This window comes from Amphiura filiformis, chromosome 12, assembly GCF_039555335.1.
Source record: "Amphiura filiformis chromosome 12, Afil_fr2py, whole genome shotgun sequence".
Taxonomy (NCBI): domain Eukaryota; kingdom Metazoa; phylum Echinodermata; class Ophiuroidea; order Amphilepidida; family Amphiuridae; genus Amphiura; species Amphiura filiformis.
This window is the reverse complement of record NC_092639.1, coordinates 58,669,168-58,693,721: the sequence shown is the minus strand read 5'-3', so window position 1 is coordinate 58,693,721 and position 24,554 is coordinate 58,669,168. Positions and strand designations below refer to the sequence as shown.

The window sequence follows — 24,554 nt, the reverse complement described above, 5'->3', positions numbered from 1 at the left end:
ATCTGGGTTTTCCCCTAGATGTAATAATAAACAAACTATTGCATGATTAGAAAGGTAACTTCCCCTATTTCATGACACACAATTATACAGGGTACATCACAAGTGGTGTTGGCACCATCCCACCCGTATCACAGAAAATGTTGGGCGTTCATTGATGGGGATTGTAAGCTGGGATCACATTATTATGTATTTCCTGACCCCGCAACCCGAGGATTGGCAACGGTAGAAACCACATGATAGTGGTAATACCTACTATAGTGGTCCACCTGTGGGTCGGGGAAAATTACGAGCCCCATCACCGCACACACACCCACACACACCCCCCTACACACCCCATCCACGCACCCCCAACCCCACTAACCCCCACATATTCCCGAGAAAGGGGTGAGGGAAGTACTTGAATAGTGCATAATGCATTCATATTTCTTGGAACAAGTCACTGGTCTGGACCGCTACGAAATGTCTATTCCGACACTTCATTATTCCTTATTAGTAGAGTCCCCGTTCATCACGTCCATTCATATACCATGGAAGCTGGTACATTGTCTGAAATTAAATATACACAATCATGATGAAACATCAACATTAAAGAATACAATTCGTTGACAGATTGATTAAAGCAAAGAAACATGACATCAAGGAATTAATTACTGTAAAATAATGAGAGACCTCATAATGGGTTGGAAATCGGGGGTACGGGAAAGCAGCACCGTTACTAGCGATGCTCAATATCAGATTGTACGTCAAATAATATGGTAGCAATTTAGCAAATAATCTCAATGTCAAAACCAAACGTTTCAAATTGTTTTTGATTAAAACGTGACGCAATGGTAGCAAGTCGACTCAATTTTGCGATAGGTTCGAAGGAAAGATGTTGTAATTTGCATTGCAAAATTTTGCTCAGTACGACGGCTCTCTTCCTGTAATTTTTACCGGCGCGACCTATGCTGTTACGTAACAAAGTGATCAAAATAAGCCGGCAAATACGGTTTTTGGAAAACACTCAAAAAAATGGAATACGCGAGTCATTTCTCGCTTAATTCCCGTATTGAGCCCATAGATCAGATATGAAACACGAGAATAAAGCAAACAATAACGTATAAAAGATGAATTACTGCTGAAACAATTTTTTTTTTTTGGTGCGTAAAGTACAGACTTGACATTTAATATGGAATATTTCTTCATGAAGTGTCAAGACTAATCTGGAAGGGGTCTGCATAAACCGCACGGGCTAAATATTAATTGGGGGTGTGTCGCGCGAATTTAAGGATGTTGAATTTGAGCTTTGCGGGGACACAATTTCGGACTTATGCAACATTGTTCTGTTATTATTAAATTTATTGGGGTTTGAGGTGATATTTACTGAACTTCGTCAGGAACTGGTATTCGTCAGAGCTGAAATGTACTTAAAAGAAAGTTTGAATCTCCCCACAGGGGTTAAATGTTATAAACCAGTGATGTATCGTTCGAGTCCGGACTCGGACTCGAGTCCGGACTCGAGTCCACTTTATGTTGGACTCGGACTTGGCTCGGACTCGGACACAAAAAGACTCGGCTCGGCTCGGACTCGGACACAAAAGGACTCGGACTCGAAGCCTAGTCCGGTCCGAGTCCAGTCCAATTAAATGCATGTAAAATGTGAAATGATTATCTAAAATCTGAAATCTGTGATCTGTCATATATCCTACATATCCACCAAATTATTTAGATTTATCTGTCACTTGGCAGAATCATATTATTTATACCATTAATGAAATAATTGATAATTAATTAACTACAAAAAAATATCTAAGAGTTCTTTCATAGAACTTTCCAATCCATTAAAATTAAACTCTTGAAAGAGAGAAATATGCACACTGGACCTTACATTTCAGCTCCCACTCAGTAAAATCATCTCATCCATAGTGGTTTGTGTATGCTACTCATTGCACATTTGTGTGGGACAATTTTGAAAAGATGTTTAGAATTACAGGTGAATTTCTGTTAGTAGTATTATTATTATGACAATGATCATGATGATGATAACGATGATGACGTAGGTGATGATGATGGTGATGATGATGATGATGATGATGCTGATCTTATTTTTCTGTAATGTATAATTTCAAATTTTGAATACATTGCAATTCATTTACATGTACATGTATATGCTTAGGAGCCTTTTTTCAAAGGCTCCTCCTACATTCAAAACTGGTACATTACAAGTGCATTTCAGTTCTGATCAACACCTATTGGTATTTAGGTTCAGTACATATCACCTCAAACTTCAATAAGTTTGATAATATCAGAACAATGTTCAGAAATTCAGAAATTTACCCACCCCCCCACACACACACACAACTCAAATTCAGTCCCCTTAAATCCACCATTTTAGGCATTATGAACACCATATTGTGAACTCATGGAAAGCAAATTTTCTGTCAAAATATTATTTGACACCATATCCCGACACACCCCAATGCAGACCCCTTCTAGATTAGTCTTGGCACTTCGTGAAGAAATATTCCATATCAAGTCTGTAGCTTAAGAAATGAGGAAAAAATGCACGTCACGATCGCTCAAATATTTATATCTACAACTGGGACCAAACGCGGGCTAAATGCTTTTCCGTAATGAAAGACTTCAGCTTGTGTTACATTTTCAGCGAAAATAATTGGTGTCATAATCGAGTCGTACAGTAGGTTGAAAAGTTGCTTTCAAAGAGGTCTCGTGTCGTAATTATGCGTGACCATTGGTGACAAATGTCACCAGCAAAATTAGCTAAAATTAGCGTCTAGTGATGTTTATTTTAGTAATGCAAATAATTATGCAAAACACCGCCTTGTCTTATATAAAGTAATATATAACAGTAATATCGCCCCATTTTACTGAAGTTTGAAGGTGCAAAATTTTACACCAAAAAATTAACCATAAGGCACGCTGTTTCACAGCTGAATTTAGAAATTTCAATCATCACGACCAATCGTAAACAAATCTTCCCGAGTTTGAGTGACGGGTACAGTTTGTGATTCAAGTTGCGATCAATAACCTCAGATTTTTCAAGGATTTGGAGACAGTCTATCACTTTCTTACGATATCCACTAATTCAGTCTCCAATTATAACATGGCGTATTGAGCTTGATATGCCATCTCCTCGTACTCGAACTTACCTGTAGCTGTCGGAAAATAGGTTGTCCTGCCAGTTCACGTTGCAACGGGCGGTTTTGTGCAATATATGTGTATCTTCTATAGAGGTACCACAATGCAAGTACCAGGAAAATAATTAATAATACCATAATTACGTCTACTATTATCAGAATGATATTAAATGATGTGCCTGTCAGGAAAGAACGATAAAAGAAAAAATAATTTGAGCTTTAATAAAAAGCTATGGATTTATAAAACACAATTACATAAGTTGCTGAGCACTATTGTGCAAGACACACCTTATCAATCATTTCGTATCATTCAGAGACGCAGCTAGTACAGGTGTGAACCCTCGTCAGCTTAATTATACTCATGTAAAGGGTAAAGAGATGACGAGGAGTTAACGTACAAAGCTGGAGGATAATGTTTTGTTGTTGTTTGTTTTTTGGGTTTTTTATTGACATGAAATATTCTCTTTAAATATACAGCCCGTCTCAAAAACAAAATTGTGCAAGTGAAAAGCGCGCTCTTTGGCAATTAGAAAATACCGCTGTGACATGGTGGTTATACCAATGTCAAGGGCGCAGTCTTAGCTCTCAAATGCCGTTTGTTCTGTTCAATTTGCTTGTTTTAATCTCGAGATATGTTTAGTTAACAACGAAAGGGTAAAATCACAATTGTGCCACTTTTACTAGGGAAGAAGGATGTACATGTAAATCATTGATAGCTGAAGTTGATGCATCTAATGCACCCCCCCCCCCCCATTCGGGGCTCGTGCATTAGACGCATCGTCATTAGCGCGCGTGCATTGTTTTGTCTAATTTCTCTCCCAACAAGTAATACGCGTTCGTTAACCTATAAGTCTGCAATATTTGTTTGTCTTTTAACATGTCTTGAGTGACAAAGAGAAAAATATTTACCATGGTAAAATCATGACATGCACATGCATTTAATTTTACAACAGAATGTAAAATATTTATTTATCTTTTAATCTGTTTTAAGTGGGAAAAGAGATTCATTATACCTGCATCATGATAAAACAGTAAAAACAGTAAAAAATAATTTTGTATTGTTGTGTAATTGATGCATTCTTTTGATTTCACGAAGGAACTCTTGATAAACTTGATTATATCATTGATTTACATGTACAGCCCTCTTCCCTAGTAAAAGTGGCACAATTGTGATTTTACCCTTTCGTTGTTAACTGTACATATCTCGAGATTAAAACAAGCAAATTGAACAGAATAAACGGCATGTGAGAGCTAAGACTACGCCCGTGACGTTGATGTAAGCATCATGTCACAACGGTAATTTCTAATTGCCAAAGAGGGCGCTTTTCACTTGTACAATATTTTTTAGACAGGCTGTACGTTATATTCATCTAGATCTGCGTTTTTGGCAGAGGTCGTTAGAAAACCCAACAAGTTAGACGATATGGACGCGTCATTTTATGCTCAGAGGACATGGGCGTTTGGGTCGGCCGGTTTTTTTTTGGTTTTTTGTACCGGCTTTGGCGGCGAAAATGTTTTATTTTCAATTTTAATGTATACCTTTATACAGAGTTGGGTGGGGATTTTTTTTTCATCATTGAATCAAAATTGTTTTTTTGTCTCACTAGTGGGCGAAGTTTTATCTTTAAAATGCCTTCCTCTGGAAATCAAATGGTGTTCCAGGGGAGTCATAGGAGGTTTTTTGAGACGAAAAGAACCATTTCGCCCCACTAGTCAAAATAGTTTATGGATTATTAAAACAGATGAATTACAGCAGGTTAATAATATTACTTAGTATTTTAATGACGTAGGCCTATATCGTTACTAATCCGTTCAGGTACATTTATGTCAACATTATTATTATTCAATGGCGCATTTGGAATAAAGGTAATGACGTTTACCTGGACTTGGACTGCCAAATTGACAAAGGTTTCCGGTAAAACCACTAGCACAAACACAGACGTCGGTTGCTACACATAGTCCATTATTGGCACAACCATTCCCACTATCACACACTGAAAATCATACAAGTTTAGCAAGACAAAACATGTACTTTAATTTTGAATGAAGCAATAAGCTGACTACCTATAATTATATTATCCCATCGCGCTTTTGTGAAAAAATAAGATTTGCGATTTCTTATGGGGTTGTGGACGGCGTTGTGAAGTACGGACCTATCGCCTATGTATGTTGTTCATTTGGTCTAAACAAATTTTAACTACTCTGCCCCACCATGACAAATGGGCATAACATACATTTTTTTGAGAAATGGAGTTATCACCTCGGGAAGGTCAATGCATATTATATCTACTTATTAAAACTATAAAACTGTTTGATTCTAACCCGCAAACACTAAGAAATACCCAAATTAGGATGGGTTATCCTGTACAAGTCAATGCAGGCTGAACACAGTTTTAATCAATTAGCCTATCTCGAAATGATCAATATGTCAGTTATGCCCTTTTGTCATGTCTGTGTGCCAACTTTGTGAAAAATTTAGCTTATTTAATGAATTACATATCAATTGGTACTACAATGGATTCAAACACACGATTATGTAAATGGAAAAGACATTTGTCCATTTGTGGAGAACATTTCGAAGAAAAGTTTCTCCATTATGTTATTGCCCAATTGGGTGGATTAAACCCGCTAAAAAATCGATGTTATATTGTATTGTGTTGTAAACTTTCATCATTCTTTTGCCTATGTGTAACACAGGTGATAGAATGCAGTTTAAAATTCCCGCCAAGGACGCATCATTTCACATTTCAGGTGAGATTATACTCAGCGGGACCCAGCCATGGCTGCCACTGAGGTGTAGGAATGCGTGAAATTGGCTTTGTCTATACTGATCTATATAGCCATGTGGAGTCCGGCGAGTCAAAATCGATAATGTATTGTGCATATATATATTTATATATATATATATATATATAACACAAGAGTTATATCAGTTGCAGCAAAAAGTGCTCGATGCATTATTGCAGAGTTTATAATAATATAAAATTAGGTATTTATTGCAACCATTGGTTTCACGCACGTACGTGAAACCATTGGTTTCACGCACGTGCGTGAAACCAATGGTTGCAATAAATACCTAATTTTTATATTATATATATATATATATATATATATAGGCCCATGTATTGTGTCGTATTTCTGTATGTAGAACACGCAATTATCAACAATTTTGCGCTATAATACACATTTATGTTTTTAAGCAGATACAATTCCAAATATGGTACGTTTTCTGTTTTTGCTTGTAACGTGGCCCGTTGAAGTTTCGATTATATGTTCAAAAGTTGGCTACCAATAAGTTAGGAAGGCGAGCGGTCTAAGGCGCTGGAAGTTTACTGTATCCATGATGGCGGCGTGGGTTCGAGCCCCACCTCTGCCGAACTCAATTTACTTTTCTTTTTTTTTTTTAATTTCATATTAGGGAAATGTGGCTGGGAGAATGTATGTATGGCGTATGGAGGAGTGGTGCTATAAACAACAAAGACAAAGAGGCAATAGAAACATATGACTGGGTGCATCGCCATCAAATATTATAACCAGTGCGGAAATTATGCAATGTCGTGGAAACATTGGATAAGTATGACAACCGTATGACTCAAAAATTCACATTTAAGGATTTATATTATCGCTACTAATCGGTTCAGCTACATTAATTTAAAAATTATTCAAAATGATTTAACTGGTGCACTTGGAATAGAACAGATTTTTGCCCCTTACCCATTCCTTAAAACCAGTGTGGAAACTATGCAATGTCGTAAAAGTGGAAAGATTGGATTACATATGATTTTTTAAACATGTTTAACGGTGTGCGCCGTAAACCATTAGTTCAGCTTCATTTATACCAACATTATTCAAATCAAGTTGGTGCAAATAAAACCAATAGGAATAGTAAATTCCGAGGTAGAAATTATTTCTTTGTGTTTGGATCAAAAGTTTAAATCAAAATCAATAGTAATGAAATTTACCTGGACTTGGACTACCAAATTGACAAAGGTTTCCGGTAAAACCACTGGCACAAACACAAACGTCGGTCGCTACACATATTCCATTACCGGCACAACCATTGCCACCATCACACACTAAAATTATAAAAGTTTATCAAGACTACAAAGTATTTTAATTTTGAATGAAGTAATAAGCTGGCTACTTAATATTATATCATCCATCGTGTTATTATGAAAAACTATGTACTACTACATGTAGATTTGAGATTTGCAAAAAAAAGTTTCAAGGTTTTTTTTTGAGGGGGGGGGGGACATTCACGTCGGAAAGTAACAGGCCTATGGCCTATGTATGTATGTTGTTTGGTGGTGATTGGGTTTACACATATGAAAAAATGCACTGGATGAAAAATTTGTCAAATTTTCAAAGGAAATTTGTTGCAAAAAGATAATTTAAAAGTTTTTGCATTAATTTTTGGCCTTTTGATGATAGAATTCTAGGGAAAAAAGGGAGTCATCAGGTATATTCTACTCCAAAAATGGGGATCTATAATTAACATGATAGGCACATACCTATAGGATTAAAGAATTGTGCGATAAGATGTTTCAAACCAATTGCCAATTATTAATAAAGTCGTCTACATTATTTATAGTTATATAAGCTACAAAGACAAAATCGGCAATAGAAAACATATTACAGGGTGCATCGTCATAATTATATTGAATCTAATGCGGATATTATGCAATGTCATAAAAATGAAAACACCACCATTTGACTCAATAATTCAATATTTACTCTGGATGTACATCGCTACTAATCAGTTAAGCTACATTTATGTCATCATTAATCAAATCGCGTTAACTGGCGCATTTGAAATAAAATTAAGAGTACTGAAGCTTACCTGGACTTGCACTGCCAAATTGACAAAGGTTTCCGGTAAAACCACTAGCACAAACACAGACGTCGGTTGCTACACATAGTCCATTATTGGCACAACCATTCCCACCATCACACACTGGAAATCATAACAGTTTATCAAGACAACAAAGTATTTTGATTTTGAATGAAGCAATAAGCTGACTACCTAATTATATCATACATTGCGTTTTTGTGAAAATAAGTATTTCTACATGTAGATTTGAGATTTGCAAACAAATGAGTTTTAAGTTAAGTTATTTTTTGGGTTGCATTCACGTCGGAAAGAACAGGCATATCGCCTATGGATGTGTATTAAAATTAGACAAAGACAAAAAGGGCAATGGAAAACATTACCGCGTCTTCATATATTGAATCGAATGCGGATTATGTAATGTCGTAAAAGTGAAAACACCACCATATGACTCAAAAATTCAATATTTACTCTGAATGTTCATCGCTACTAATCAGTTCAGCTACATTTATGTCATCATTAATCAAATCGCGTTAACTGGCGCATTTGGAATAAAATCAAGAGTACTGAAGCTTACCTGTACTTGCACTGCCAAATTGACAAAGGTTTCCGGTAAAACCACTAGCACAAACACAGACGTCGGTTGCTAAACATAGTCCATTATTGGCACAACCATTCCCACTATCACACACTGAAATTGAAAAAGGTTCACGAAGACTTCATTACCTAATTATATCATCCATCGCGTTTTTGTGAATAAGCATGACTAGATTATGGATTTGCGTAAATGAATTTGAAGTTAAATGTTAATGGGGCATTTACGTCGGAAAGTACGGGCCTATCGCCTATTAGGTGGACGTCATTGGCTCTAAACAAATGAAAAAGGGTGGGTTATTGGTACAGACTTTTTTAAAACTGGGTCATCTGGTAGAAAATGTTGAAAAGGACCAAATTAAATTAATTATTTCCAATTTTGCCAAATTTAAAAGCTTTTGCATTATTTCTGGGCAAATGGGACGATAAAATTCTAGAAAAAAAGGAGGTCATCGGGTATATCCTACTTCAAATTAAAAGGGGATCTATAATAGACATGATTAGCACATGACCGTCACTTCTAAAGTTGAATACCCGGGATGTTATTGGATTAAAGAATCCTGCGATAAGGTATTATAATTTCACACAAATAATAAGATATAAACTTCAAAGACGAAAAGGAGTAGAAACTTATTACCGGGTGCATCTTGTTCAGCTACATTTATGTCAATACTAATCAAATCGCGTTAATCGTGGAATAAAACCAACAGTAATGAAGTTTACCTGGACTTGAACTGCCAAGTTGGCAAAAGTTTCCGGTAAAACCACTAGCACAGACACAGACGTCGGTTGCTACACACAGTCCATTATTGGCACACCCATTCCCACCATCACACACTGGAAATCATAACAGTTTATCAAGACAACAAAGTATTTTGATTTTGAATGAAGCAATAAGCTGACTACCTAATTATATCATACATTGCGTTTTTGTGAAAATAAGTATTTCTACATGTAGATTTGAGATTTGCAAACAAATGAGTTTTAAATGTCGTAAAAGTGAAAACACCACCATATGACTCAAAAATTCAATATTTACTCTGAATGTTCGTCGCTACTAATCCGTTCAGCTATATTTATGTCATCATTAATCAAATCGCGTTAACTGGCGCATTTGGAATAAAATCAAGAGTACTGAAGCTTACCTGGACTTGCACTGCCAAATTGACAAAGGTTTCCGGTAAAACCACTAGCACAAACACAGACGTCGGTTGCTACACATAGTCCATTATTGGCACAACCATTCCCACTATCACACACTGAAATTGAAAAAGGTTCACGAAGACTTCATTACCTAATTATATCATCCATCGCGTTTTTGTGAATAAGCATGACTAGATTATGGATTTGCGTAAATGAATTTGAAGTTAAATGTTAATGGGGCATTCACGTCGGAAAGTACGGGCCTATCGCCTATTAGGTGGACGTCATTGGCTCTAAACAAATGAAAAGGGTGGGTTATTGGTACAGACTTTTTAAAACTGGGTCATCTGGTAGAAAATGTTGAAAAAGGACCAAATTAAAGTAATTATTTCCAATTTTGCCAAATCTGCAATGGAAAATTGTTGCAAAATGAAAATTTAAAAGCTTTTGCATTATTTTTGGGCAAATGGGACGATAAAATTCTAGAAAAAAGGAGGTCATCGGGTATATCCTACTTCAAATAAAAAGGGGATCTATAATAGACATGATTAGCACATAACCGTCACTTCTAAAGTTGAATACCCCGTGATTTTATTGGATTAAAGAATCCTGCGATAAGGTATTATAATTTCAAACAAATAATAAGATATAAACTTCAAAGACAAAAAAGGAGTAGAAACTTATTACCGGGTGCATCTTGTTCAGCTACATTTATGTCAACACTAATCAAATCGCGTTAATCGTGGAATAAAACCAACAGTAATGAAGTTTACCTGGACTTGAACTGCCCAGTTGGCAAAAGTTTCCGGTAAAACCACTAGCACAGACACAGACGTCGGTTGCTACACACAGTCCATTATTGGCACACCCATTCCCACCATCACACACTGGAAATCATAACAGTTTATCAAGACAACAAAGTATTTTGACTTTGAATGAAGCAATAAGCTGACTACCTAATTATATCATACATTGCGTTTTTGTGAAAATAAGTATTTCTACATGTAGATTTGAGATTTGCAAACAAATGAGTTTTAAGTTAAGTTATTTTTAGGTTGCATTCACGTCGGAAAGAACAGGCATATCGCCTATGGATGTGTATTAAAATTAGACAAAGACAAAAAGGGCAATGGAAAACATTACCGCGTCTTCATATATTGAATCGAATGCGGATTATGTAATGTCGTAAAAGTGAAAACACCACCATGTGACTCAAAAATTCAATATTTACTCTGAATGTTCATCGCTACTAATCAGTTCAGCTACATTTATGTCATCATTAATCAACTCGCGTTAACTGGCGCATTTGGAATAAAATCAAGAGTACTGAAGCTTACCTGTACTTGCACTGCCAAATTGACAAAGGTTTCCGGTAAAACCACTAGCACAAACACAGACGTCGGTTGCTACACATAGTCCATTATTGGCACAACCATTCCCACTATCACACACTGAAATTGAAAAGGTTCACGAAGACTTCATTACCTAATTATATCATCCATCGCGTTTTTGTGAATAAGCATGACTAGATTATGGATTTGCGTAAATGAATTTGAAGTTAAATGTTAATGGGGCATTCACGTCGGAAAGTACGGGCCTATCGCCTATTAGGTGGACGTCATTGGCTCTAAACAAATGAAAAAGGGTGGGTTATTGGTACAGACTTTTTAAAAACTGGGTCATCTGTTAGAAAATGTTGAAAAAGGAGCAAATTAAATTAATTATTTCCAATTTTGCCAAATTTGCAATGGAAAATTGTTGCAAAATTAAAATTTAAAACCTTTTGCATTATTTTTGGGCAAATGGGACGATAAAATTCTAGAAAAAAACGAGGTCATCGGGTATATCCTACCTGAAATAAAAAGGGGATCTATAATAGACATGATTAGCACATAACCGTCACTTCTAAAGTTGAATACCCCGGGATGTTATTGGATTAAAGAATCCTGCGATAAGGTATTATAATTTCAAACAAATAATAAGATATAAACTTCAAAGACGAAAAAGGAGTAGAAACTTATAACCGGGTGCATCTTGTTCAGCTACATTTATGTCAACACTAATCAAATCGCGTTAATCGTGGAATAAAACCAACAGTAATGAAGTTTACCTGGACTTGAACTGCCAAGTTGGCAAAAGTTTCCGGTAAAACCACTAGCACAGACACAGACGTCGGTTGCTACACACAGTCCATTATTGGCACACCCATTACCACCATCACACACTGGAAATCATAACAGTTTATCAAGACAACAAAGTATTTTGATTTTGAATGAAGCAATAAGCTGACTACCTAATTATATCATACATTGCGTTTTTGTGAAAATAAGTATTTCTACATGTAGATTTGAGATTTGCAAACAAATGAGTTTTAAGTTAAGTTATTTTTGGGTTGCATTCACGTCGGAAAGAACAGGCATATCGCCTATGGATGTGTATTAAAATTAGACAAAGACAAAAGGGCAATGGAAAACATTACCGCGTCTTCATATATTGAATCGAATGCGGATTATGTAATGTCGTAAAAGTGAAAACACCACCATATTACTCAAAAATTCAATATTTACGCTGAATGTTCATCGCTACTAATCCGTTCAGCTACATTTATGTCATCATTAATCAAATCGCGTTAACTGGCGCATTTGGAATAAAATCAAGAGTACTGAAGCTTACCTGGACTTGCACTGCCATATTGACAAAGGTTTCCGGTAAAACCACTAGCACAAACACAGACGTCGGTTGCTACACATAGTCCATTATTGGCACAACCATTCCCACCATCACACACTGGAAATCATAACAGTTTATCAAGACAACAAAGTATTTTGATTTTGAATGAAGCAATAAGCTGACTACCTAATTATATCATACATTGCGTTTTTGTGAAAATAAGCATTTCTACATGTAGATTTGAAATTTCCAAACAAATGAGTTTTAAGTTAAGTTATTTTTTGGGTTGCATTCACGTCGGAAAGAACAGGCATATCGCCTATGGATGTGTATTAAAATTAGACAAAGACAAAAAGGGCAATGGAAAACATTACCGCCTCTTCATGATCGAATGCGGATTATGTAATGTCGTAAAAGTGAAAACACCACCATATTACTCAAAAATTCAATATTTACTCTGAATGTTCATCGCTACTAATCAGTTAAGCTATATACATTTATGTCATCATTAATCAAATCGCGTTAACTGGCGCATTTGGAATAAAATCAAGAGTACTGAAGCTTACCTGGACTTGCACTGCCAAATTGACAAAGGTTTCCGGTAAAACCACTAGCACAAACACAGACGTCGGTTGCTACACATAGTCCATTATTGGCACAACCATTCCCACTATCACACACTGAAATTGAAAAGGTTCACGAAGACTTCATTACCTAATTATATCATCCATCGCGTTTTTGTGAATAAGCATGACTAGATTATGGATTTGCGTAAATGAATTTGAAGTTAAATGTTAATGGGGCATTCACGTCGGAAAGTACGGGCCTATCGCCTATTAGGTGGACGTCATTGGCTCTAAACAAATGAAAAAGGGTGGGTTATTGGTACAGACTTTTTAAAAACTGGGTCATCTGGTAGAAAATGTTGAAAAAGGAGCAAATTAAATTAATTATTTCCAATTTTGCCAAATTTGCAATGGAAAATTGTTGCAAACTGAAAATTTAAAAGCTTTTGCATTATTTTTGGGCAAATGGGACGATAAAATTCTAGAAAATAAAGGAGGTCATCGGGTATATCATACTTCAAATTAAAAGGGGATCTATAATAGACATGATTAGCACATAACCGTCACTTCTAAAGTTGAATACCCCGGGATGTTATTGGATTAAAGAATCCTGCGATAAGGTATTATAATTTCAAACAAATAATAAGATATAAACTTCAAAGACGAAAAAGGAGTAGAAACTTATTACCGGGTGCATCTTGTTCAGCTACATTTATGTCAACACTAATCAAATCGCGTTAATCGTGGAATAAAACCAACAGTAATGACGTTTACCTGGACTTGAACTGCCAAGTTGGCAAAAGTTTCCGGTAAAACCACTAGCACAGACACAGACGTCGGTTGCTACACACAGTCCATTATTGGCACACCCATTACCACCATCACACACTGGAAATCATAACAGTTTATCAAGACATCAAAGTATTTTGATTTTGAATGAAGCAATAAGCTGACTACCTAATTATATCATACATTGCGTTTTTGTGAAAATAAGTATTTCTACATGTAGATTTGAGATTTGCAAACAAATGAGTTTTAAGTTAAGTTATTTTTGGGTTGCATTCACGTCGGAAAGAACAGGCATATCGCCTATGGATGTGTATTAAAATTAGACAAAGACAAAAAGGGCAATGGAAAACATTACCGCGTCTTCATATATTGAATCGAATGCGGATTATGTAATGTCGTAAAAGTGAAAACACCACCATATTACTCAAAAATTCAATATTTACGCTGAATGTTCATCGCTACTAATCCGTTCAGCTACATTTATGTCATCATTAATCAAATCGCGTTAACTGGCGCATTTGGAATAAAATCAAGAGTACTGAAGCTTACCTGGACTTGCACTGCCAAATTGACAAAGGTTTCCGGTAAAACCACTAGCACAAACACAGACGTCGGTTGCTACACATAGTCCATTATTGGCACAACCATTCCCACCATCACACACTGGAAATCATAACAGTTTATCAAGACAACAAAGTATTTTGATTTTGAATGAAGCAATAAGCTGACTACCTAATTATATCATACATGCGTTTCTGTGAAAATAAGTATTTCTACATGTAGATTTGAGATTTGCAAACAAATGAGTTTTAAGTTAAGTTATTTTTTGGGTTGCATTCACGTCGGAAAGAACAGGAATATCGCCTATGGATGTGTATTAAAATTAGACAAAGACAAAAAGGGCAATGGAAAACATTACCGCGTCTTCATATATTGAATCGAATGCGGATTATGTAATGTCGTAAAAGTGAAAACACCACCATATTACTCAAAAATTCAATATTTACTCTGAATGTTTATCGCTACTTATCAGTTAAGCTATATACATTTATGTCATCATTAATCAAATCGCGTTAACTGGCGCATTTGGAATAAAATCAAGAGTACTGAAGCTTACCTGGACTTGCACTGCCAAATTGACAAAGGTTTCCGGTAAAACCACTAGCACAAACACAGACGTCGGTTGCTACACATAGTCCATTATTGGCACAACCATTCCCACTATCACACACTGAAATTGAAAAGGTTCACGAAGACTTCATTATCTAATTATATCATTCATCGCGTTTTTGTGAATAAGCATGACTAGATTATGGATTTGCGTAAATGAATTTGAAGTTAAATTTTAATGGGGCATTTACGTCGGAAAGTACGGGCCTATCGCCTATTAGGTGGACGTCATTGGCTCTAAACAAATGAAAAAGGGTGGGTTATTGGTACAGACTTTTTAAAAACTGGGTCATCTGGTAGAAAATGTTGAAAAAGGACCAAATTAAATTAATTATTTCCAATTTTGCCAAATTTGCAATGGAAAATTGTTGCAAAATGAAAATTTAAAAGCTTTTGCATTATTTTTGAGCAAATGGGACGATAAAATTCTATAAAAAAAAGGAGGTCATCGGGTATATCCTACTTCAAATTAAAAGGGGATCTATAATAGACATGATTAGCACATAACCGTCACTTCTAAAGTTGAATACCCCGTGATGTTATTGGATTAAAGAATCCTGCGATAAGGTATTATAATTTCAAACAAATAATAAGATATAAACTTCAAAGACGAAAAAGGAGTAGAAACTTATTACCGGGTGCATCTTGTTCAGCTACATTTATGTCATCACTAATCAAATCGCGTTAATCGTGGAATAAAACCAACAGTAATGAAGTTTACCTGGACTTGAACTGCCAAATTGGCAAAAGTTTCCGGTAAAACCACTAGCACAGACACAGACGTCGGTTGCTACACACAGTCCATTATTGGCACACCCATTCCCACCATCACACACTGGAAATCATAACAGTTTATCAAGACAACAAAATATTTTGATTTTGAATAAAGCAATAAGCTGACTACCTAATTATATCATACATTGCGTTTTTGTGAAAATAAGTATTTCTACATGTAGATTTGGGATTTGCAAACAAATGAGTTTTAAGTTAAGTTATTTTTAGGTTGCAGTCACGTCGGAAAGAACAGGCATATCGCCTATGGATGTGTATTAAAATTAGACAAAGACAAAAAGGGCAATGGAAAACATTACCGCGTCTTCATATATTGAATCGAATGCGGATTATGTAATGTCGTAAAAGTGAAAACACCACCATGTGACTCAAAAATTCAATATTTACTCTGAATGTTCATCGCTACTAATCAGTTAAGCTACATTTATGTCATCATTAATCAAATCGCGTTAACTGGCGCATTTGGAATAAAATCAAGAGTACTGAAGCTTACCTGGACTTGCACTGCCAAATTGACAAAGGTTTCCGGTAAAACCACTAGCACAAACACAGACGTCGGTTGCTACACATAGTCCATTATTGGCACAACCATTCCCACTATCACACACTGAAATTGAAAAGGTTCACGAAGACTTCATTATCTAATTATATCATTCATCGCGTTTGTGTGAATAAGCATGACTAGATTATGGATTTGCGTAAATGAATTTGAAGTTAAATTTTAATGGGGCATTTACGTCGGAAAGTACGGGCCTATCCCCTATTAGGTGGACGTCATTGGCTCTAAACAAATGAAAAAGGGTGGGTTATTGGTACAGACTTTTTAAAAACTGGGTCATCTGGTAGAAAATGTTGAAAAAGGAGCAAATTAAATTAATTATTTCCAATTTTGCCAAATTTGCAATGGAAAATTGTTGCAAAATGAAAATTTAAAAGCTTTTGCATTATTTTTGGGCAAATGGGACGATAAAATTCTAGAAAATAAAGGAGGTCATCGGGTATATCCTACTTCAAATAAAAAGGGATCTATAATGGACATGATTGGCACATAACTGTCACTTCTTAAGTTGAGTACCCCGGGATGTTATTGGATTAAAGAATCCTGCGATAAGATATAACACCACCATATGACTCCAACATTCAATATTACTTTGTATTTTAGATACATCGTTACTAATCAGTTCAGAAACATTTATGTCAACACTTTGGTGCATTTAGAATAGAACCAACATTAATGAAGTTTACCTGGACTTGGACTACCAAATTGACAAAGGTTTCCGGTAAAACCACTGGCACAGACACAGACGTCGGTTGCTACACATATTCCGTTATTGTCACAACCATTCCCACCATCACACTCTAAAAGGTATAAAAGTTGCTATTAGGTCAAATATAGGGGCCTATTCCATGTCTATTTGAGATGAAATTATCTTCTTTGGAAACATGTTTAGAGATATAAATTCAGGTTCAGGTCTAGGCAATTACAAAACATCGATCCCAGTCAACGTGTTGTGTCTCAATATTGTGGCCTTGACTATTACTTCTTTTCATCTTTTATAACTGTCCAGATCATGTATTTTAAAGAAAATATACATTTGACACAACCTGTTTATTATAGCCAAGAAAATTGAATTTTATTACGGCTGCCATTTTACAACGTACTGAAGGTGTTAGCTCATAAATGTTGTTTAAAAAGATTGGGTATAAGCAAATGACAAAAGGGGTCAATGGCGACAATTTGAAAACAAAAAACGGGTCATTGAGTAGAAAATGTTAATAAAATGTAGCAAAATTCAATAATTTATTGTTTTCCAATTTGGCCAAATTTGCAATACAAATTTTGAAATGGGAGAACTGTAGAAAAAAGGGGCCATTGGGTAGCTTAAAAAGAGGGTCATCGGGCATATTCGATATTGTGATGTGCCCTCAGTAATTTGATCTAATTATTTAACTTTGTTTACCAGCTGAATGTATGTCATGAGAAATGTAAGATAAGGGGGAAACCCTTGGAAGTAATCATGCAAGAGTTTGTGTGATATGACATGTTTTAGGGGAATTCCTTTTCATTCATCACGTGATCAAAACAAAATGAATCATATCTAATTTTAGATTGTTTGGGGAACCCCTCTTCTTCTCTAGAAGATTCTCTGTATTAATAATCTCGGGAAAATCCCTTGGATTGTGAAATGGATAAGATTTGGGAATCACCCACAGGAAGTCTTGTAATATGACAGAATGGTCTTATTTACTTATTTGAAATGATAATTTACACCTGCAACGTTAGAATGATGTAAAAACCGTTATTGTATTATTTTATTGATGTTTACATATTCCAAATACCAATATTTGACTTCCAACCAATCGAGAAACAAGTTGCAGTATTTGGACTAATTTGGCCTTTATATACTGTCAGAGCGACTTTCGTCTATTATATAGGCTAGATTGCCAAGATCACCCACGGTTTTCCAAATTCTTCCAGAATCCAATCAATATTTTCTGTGGTGACCCCAAAACCATTGCCCCTTTTCATTGTCGTCTTCATTATTGAGAGTGCTATAAACTACAAAGACAAAAGGCAATAGAAAACATATTACCGGGTTCATCGTCGTCGTATATTATAACTAGTGCCTTGTTAACATCACTAAGAGCATCTCCTGCCGGTGGAGTCGACGGTAAACTAAGTGCAACTTGAAGATATTCATTTCCTTCGGTAATATCATCCGACAGAATAACCAGCTGTGACGTCTCCACGGTCTCGGTGTCAGCGGTGAATGTAATTATTTCGTTCGTTTTGATGGTGTAATCAAGTGCAGTGCCTCCTGTTGCTGTTATATCCATTGTTGAGAGTACTGTAATAATAATAATAATAATAATAATAATAATAATAATAATAATAATAATAATAATAATAATAATAATAACGATATTAATAATAATAATAATAATAATAATAATAATAATAATAATAATAATAATAATAATAATAATAATAATAATAATAATAAATATTATGACCATTTATGAAAAGTTCACATTCTTTTTAGATTTACTTTCATTGACATTCCTCTTTTTTTCATTCTACTTACAAACAGTGGTTCCTTGGCTCAGGTCGCCCCTCTTGGTGATGGTGATCGTAATCATTACGTTTCCAGCGTCGGTTTCAGTAGCTGTGTAAAATCCGCAGTCTAGGCTGTACCAGGTAACTAATGACATTTTTTCAAAAAGGCAAATTCAATTTTCAATTAAAAATCATGATTATAATTTATCAAAGACACGTGTGCTGTAAACAATTTTCAAATATATTTTCAAAACAATCCTCCATGTTGCATTACGTCATTTCTGGGGCCACGCGCCAGATGTTGTTGTTGTTATTGTTGTTTTTGTTGTTGTTGTTGTTGTTGACTACTGGTATTTTACATCTTTACATCAATTAGAATGATTCTTTGCTCAAACACTTATTGGCTTTTGTGAAATGATACTTAACACCTGTGAAGTGAGAATGATGAAAAAACCGTTGTTGTATTGTTTGATTGACCAGTTGGAAGTGTATCCTACTCATGATTGGGCATCTACACTCAACCATCGACATGATCGAAGTCAGACGGACCTTGTCCTGCTTGATTTCAGTAAAGCGTTTGATTGATGTTTAAACATTCCAAATACCAATATCTTAGTTCCAACCAGTCAATGAACAAGTTGCTGTATTTTGACCAATTTAGCTTTTATACACTGTCATACTCCTTTATAGCGACTATTTTCTATATAGATGGCCAATATCACCCAAATTTCTCCCATGATCTACCCAATATTTTCTGTGGTGCCTCCTCCCTTTCAACTTTCTTTTAGAAAATCCGCTCCTCCCCAAATTAGTTCCTACCTACGGGCCTAATTGACGACGGGGATGACGATGGCCATTTATTGGCATGATAACTGCTAATTTCCATTGCTAATTACGGATGCGAGTCTTGGGCCATGACCAAGAATGATAGGAAAAGAGTTGCTTTTGAGATATGGTGTTACAGGAGGCTTCTGCAAGTGACATGGAAAGAACAAATTCCTGGATCCTCGACAAGATTGGTACGGTCTAACCATCAGAAACGGCAAAATGGAGAGAAAGCTGAAGTAAGCTTAAGTACTTTGGCCATATTGTCAGGAAACATGGAGGTGTAGAAAAACAAATTTTGCAAGGGGCTATGGAAGGCCGACGAGGAAGAGGACGTCCGCCAACATCTTGGACTAATGACGTGAAGCTGGTTTAACCAAGGAATGCAAGGTGCAACGCACTTGGCATCAGATCGAGTGAGATGGCGTACTCTTGTGAAGACCACAGCAGCGCTACACAGCGCCACCTGACAGAGAGAGAGAGAGAGAGAGAACTGTTATTGTCATACCTTTAGAATCGTCATCAATGATTGTAACAAATGCCTTAGTCAGATCAGCCAGTGCACTTGCGTCAGCAATGGCAGTCAACGTAAGCGCAATTTCAAGGTGTTCTAACGGTTCCTCGCTCATGTCATTCGTGATCGTCAGTGTTATCGGCGTGGAAGATGTAGCATCGGCAGCAAAGTCGACAGCCTCTGAAGTTAACGCTGTGTAATCACTCGTTGATAGTGCCGTTATGTCTGTTGTCGAGAGTTCTGTAGAATTGAGGGAATCAAATGTATCACGAATAAATAAATAAGGGTCTTTGGTTGAAAAACCATGTGTTTTAATATGGGGTCTTTGACCATGTTGCATGAACGCAATGCTGAAAAGGGGTCTTATAGCCCTTCGTACGCGTCACCCCCACAATGGGGGTGACCCCCGGGACAAGCCAAACCACCTTGTTAATAGTAAATGTACAAGGTGTCCCATAAAAAGGTTACATGTAGAAAATTAACCGCATTTTGTGATGGTACAACAAAACAATGTCATTTTTTCAGATTTTATTTATTCATCCTTTTTGTAACTGTTTGCTAAGTTTCAATTCTGTATCTTAAAAGCAACTTAACTTATGAGCGCAAGATGACAGGGGTGTCCAGAGTGACTAACCATCAAAATATCGCACAACGCATGTTGAACACAAGCACACCTTTGCTTTGAGATTTTTTCTTTGCTACATTTTATGTTTTTCTTATTTTTCATTGTTGAACTTATTGCACAAAAGAAACTTATAAATAAGTTTTAGAGCTTCTTGACTCTTGGTGGTAACAAATAAAGGAAGATGGTCATTAGAGAATAACATCTTTTTGGTGAAAGCAGTTCTGCACGCTGTATCTCCTTTCATCAACATATTTAAATGAATAACAATTTCTTGCATTTAGGCCTTGCTTCGAATGTGTTGACTTGAAATCGTAAAATCGACTTGTCACGTAAAGAGCTTGGTCAGGAATGTCTGGAATGCGGGCTAAGTACGTAGGATGTGAACTTGACATTCACAGTGGTACTAGTAGAGGGTACATAGATTATGTCACGATATATATATATTTGTTAACATTAACCTTTTTTGGGACACCCGGCCATACGTACTTACCAACTAAAGCATGATATATAGACATGGTCTATTCACTCTCTTGTATAACATGATATGTAGGCCTATACTATTATAGCCTATAGATTGTGCTATAGACTGTAAACTGTACTATAAAGTACTAACTATAAACTAAAGACTGTTACGAAAAAAGCAACATTCGAAAAGCAACATTTGAAACTGATGAATAAATAACACCATAGTATAGTCTGATCGGAAATATATGTAAGTTACACAGCTGAAGTTGTGAAAGTAATGAAACCCACAATATCACGTTAAAACAGTTTTGGTAAATATTCGGTATTAAATCCCTAAATAACACATAATTACAGAGGCGATTTTTTTCTGGTGTTACGTCTCACTCTATAGTATATAGTAGACAATGCCACATAATATATCGTCGGCAATAAATGTTTGGTGTAAAATTAAGAGAACTTAGGACAGAAAAGGGAAAAGGAAAAGGAAAGAAGATAAAGAAAAAGAGAGATATGAATAAAAAGGAAAAAGATAGAAAGGAATGAACGAAATAAAAAAGAAAGAAAATAATGAACGAAAGGCAAAAGAAAGAAATGAATGGACGAAAGGGAGAAAATAAAGAAAGGGCGAACGAAAGGTAAAAAGAAAGAAAGGAATGAACGAATTAAAGAAAAAAGAAAGAAATGAATGTACGAATGACATGATGCAGTCATGTCTACAGTAGAATTCATCTCGACCTTTGCAGGACTTAAACCCCATTAAAAGCTATTAAACCAAGATAACACTCATTGAAACAGCTCAACTGATTAAATCGGATCTTCTCTGGTTGTGCACATGTGTCTGTTTTCATGTGCGATATCGCAATAAAGCTGGTATTATAGCTTCAGTTGGGTAACCGATTATAAAGGAAACGAAAGGAAACAATGGTATGTGTACCTTTGTTCACGAAATGAGACAATGGCCTGCTTTTTGTAAACCAGCATTCTTGAAAATGAGCAACATAATGATTGTTGACTTAACACGGTTTGGAAATAATTTCTTCATATTTTTGGTGTTATCTGTCTTTTACATATCCTTCCTGAAACACAAAAGTGCGACCCTCTCCAAACACCTAAATTAGCTAAAAATTTAGGACATGTTACAAAACTATATGTGACCCGGCAGCACAAACGAGCCGTAAATTCCCTAAATTGTATTCTGAGTTATGGTGTAAAATGTGTACGAAGGTCGTATTCATCGGTCACTTAAGCTGACGCGGCATCCGTCTTATTTTGATAGTCACAACACCAATCAATAATCCTATTATTGAAGTGGACAATAAGCTTCTACCTTAGATGGCTATAGAACTTTTAATAGCTCTGGTCTTTGTTTGCTTTTGCTAAATCCTTTTCAAGTGGTGGGTTATTTGTACAGGTATGCATAACCAACAATTAACAATGAGAGAACCTTCTTAAACCTCGTTGACTTGTGGATGATTTGAAATGACCGCCGATTATGACTGTTTGATATTTATTGCCAGTAATGTGGAAAAAGAGACACACATAGAAACGATAAAAACTATAATTTTGTTGAAGGAGCAAAATTTAACTAACCATAACTCCGCTTCTGGATATCGTTTGAAGTCAAATGATATACCATTTTTAAGTTTATGATGTTTATTTTTAAACACGAAATAAAACAAAATTGACCGGGGAGGAATTTACGGCTCATTCGCCGTGGACGGTCACATATTTTCTAGAATTTCATAGAATAGTTTAAATGTAGCTTGTACCGTTTTTTTTGTGGCATCCTTCAGAACGGAGCGGTCCGTTACCAATATAGCTCAATATTTTCGGTCAAATCTCCATTCAATTAACACGGGGAGTTGCCTAGCTATGAGCTAGCTATGCTTTGCCCTCACTCATATTCTACGAAAGTGCGACCCCTTCTGAACATCTAACCTAGCTGTAATTTTAGGTCATGTTAGAGAAATATATTTGCTAGAAGTTTGGAGAATAGTTTAAATATTGGCTGGTTATTTTTCACACAGTGATGTTAACTAGGCAATGCCCATATACCTATAACATACACTGTTTGTAGAGGTCACGCGTCAATGGTGAGAGCACTGTGTATTGTGTATAGGAAAACGGACAGTAACTGCAGTATGAACGAAGGAAAAGAACTTTAAATACATTAGATTTATATTTAAAATAGACTTTTACTGTGGATGATTTACCTTACTTGGATTTATTTATCATTAGATTTATTAAGTTTACTTCGAGAACGGTTAGATATCAAAAATATCAATAATTAATAATCTTCCATAAAATTTGTATTATATTGTGCATTTAAAAAAAATTTATTTGATATCAGAAGGACATTCGATTCCTCGTATTCAGAATGTTCAGAATGCAATTCGATATGTCTGATGAGCTGACATGTCCCGGAAAAAATACTATGCAAACGTTGCTATCCAAGGCCTTAAATAAATAAATCCCCATTGAACTTTTTTGACCATGACCGTTTAAACCTCCCTCACTCCCCCCCCCCCCAAAAAAAAATTCACGGTGCCGCCACTGAACGGAACATCCTATGGTGCGAACTATTTTTTTCAAGAGGAACAACAAGAAACCATTTTCAAAATCGCAGCATATTTACGATTTTCATCCCTAAAGGTCCCACAAATGACATTTGACCTTTTCGCTTGTGACTTAACTATCCAAATACTAAAGAAGGAATGCATAGATGCGAGCGTTTTTCAACAAGATTTGGACAATTTTGAAATTTCACTTTAAACATTTAAAATTTGAATCCCCTATCCCATTCTGTCCTTTGGCCCCGATCCGGTTGAGACCATGGGGCCATTGAAAAAACCTCTAGTTCTATCATTTGAGTTGTTAGGATAATAACAACAACATAGTAAGAGAAATATTTACTATTAAAAACATAACTACATAACACCGTGTCTTACAAACTTACCAACAAATCCACTGGTAGCGCTGCTGGTATCGCCTCTCCGTTTCACTACAATGTCTATCATTGTGTCAGACTCTGTGACAGTATACTCAGCACATCCCAGATAGTACCACGTGTCTGATGGTAGATCAGGAAAGGAAATGAAAGAAAAGAGACGAAAGGAAAGAAAAGGAAAGAGAGAAAAGAAATGGAAAAAAATAGAAAAGGAAAAGAAAAGAAAAAAGAAATCAAATGAAATCAAATGAAATGAAAGAAAAGAAAAGAATAAGAAGAAAAGGAAAGAAAATCTTCATTATTTTAATTACAGCGATTGTCACACTATACCCACACTATAGCCTGCATAAGTTATCAAATAAAAAACCTTCGGGCTGAAGCTCAATGAGTCCTATATATTCGTCAAAAATGTCATTTACGATGGTCTTGCC

The 24,554-nt window shown here is 35.8% G+C and overlaps 2 protein-coding genes and 2 long non-coding RNA genes across 4 annotated transcripts in view; all 4 read right to left on the bottom strand.

Moving 5' to 3' along the window:
- Positions 1-380: 380 nt before the first annotated feature.
- LOC140166949 (uncharacterized) lies at positions 381-10,398 on the bottom strand. The gene is made up of 10 exons (XM_072190431.1): positions 10,390-10,398; positions 10,104-10,108; positions 9,705-9,844; positions 9,283-9,396; positions 8,543-8,656; positions 7,978-8,091; positions 7,100-7,213; positions 5,018-5,131; positions 3,150-3,316; positions 381-546 (listed from the first exon to the last, which is right to left on the bottom strand). Exons 1-10 carry the CDS (start codon positions 10,396-10,398, stop codon positions 490-492), a joined length of 948 nt encoding a protein of 315 aa, XP_072046532.1. The 3' UTR covers positions 381-489.
- Positions 10,399-10,475: 77 nt separating this feature from the next.
- On the bottom strand, positions 10,476-11,923 carry LOC140165443 (uncharacterized). Its single transcript, XR_011860722.1, has 3 exons — positions 11,813-11,923; positions 11,040-11,153; positions 10,476-10,589 (listed from the first exon to the last, which is right to left on the bottom strand). It is a non-coding gene; the product is annotated as an uncharacterized lncRNA (long non-coding RNA).
- A 485-nt stretch (positions 11,924-12,408) lies between these two features.
- LOC140165442 (uncharacterized) lies at positions 12,409-13,823 on the bottom strand. The gene is made up of 3 exons (XR_011860721.1): positions 13,713-13,823; positions 12,939-13,052; positions 12,409-12,489 (listed from the first exon to the last, which is right to left on the bottom strand). It is a non-coding gene; the product is annotated as an uncharacterized lncRNA (long non-coding RNA).
- Positions 13,824-14,256: 433 nt separating this feature from the next.
- Positions 14,257-24,554, bottom strand: part of LOC140166948 (FRAS1-related extracellular matrix protein 2-like) — a 28,756-nt gene continuing 18,458 nt past the window's right edge. Inside the window, exons 6-14 of the mRNA XM_072190430.1 lie at positions 24,133-24,246; positions 20,081-20,326; positions 18,776-18,892; positions 18,284-18,538; positions 16,935-17,048; positions 16,183-16,296; positions 15,619-15,732; positions 14,845-14,958; positions 14,257-14,390 (exon numbers count right to left, since the gene is read on the bottom strand). Coding sequence (XP_072046531.1) covers positions 14,257-14,390; positions 14,845-14,958; positions 15,619-15,732; positions 16,183-16,296; positions 16,935-17,048; positions 18,284-18,538; positions 18,776-18,892; positions 20,081-20,326; positions 24,133-24,246 — 1,322 coding nt within the window. The remainder of the gene's footprint in view (positions 14,391-14,844; positions 14,959-15,618; positions 15,733-16,182; positions 16,297-16,934; positions 17,049-18,283; positions 18,539-18,775; positions 18,893-20,080; positions 20,327-24,132; positions 24,247-24,554) is intronic.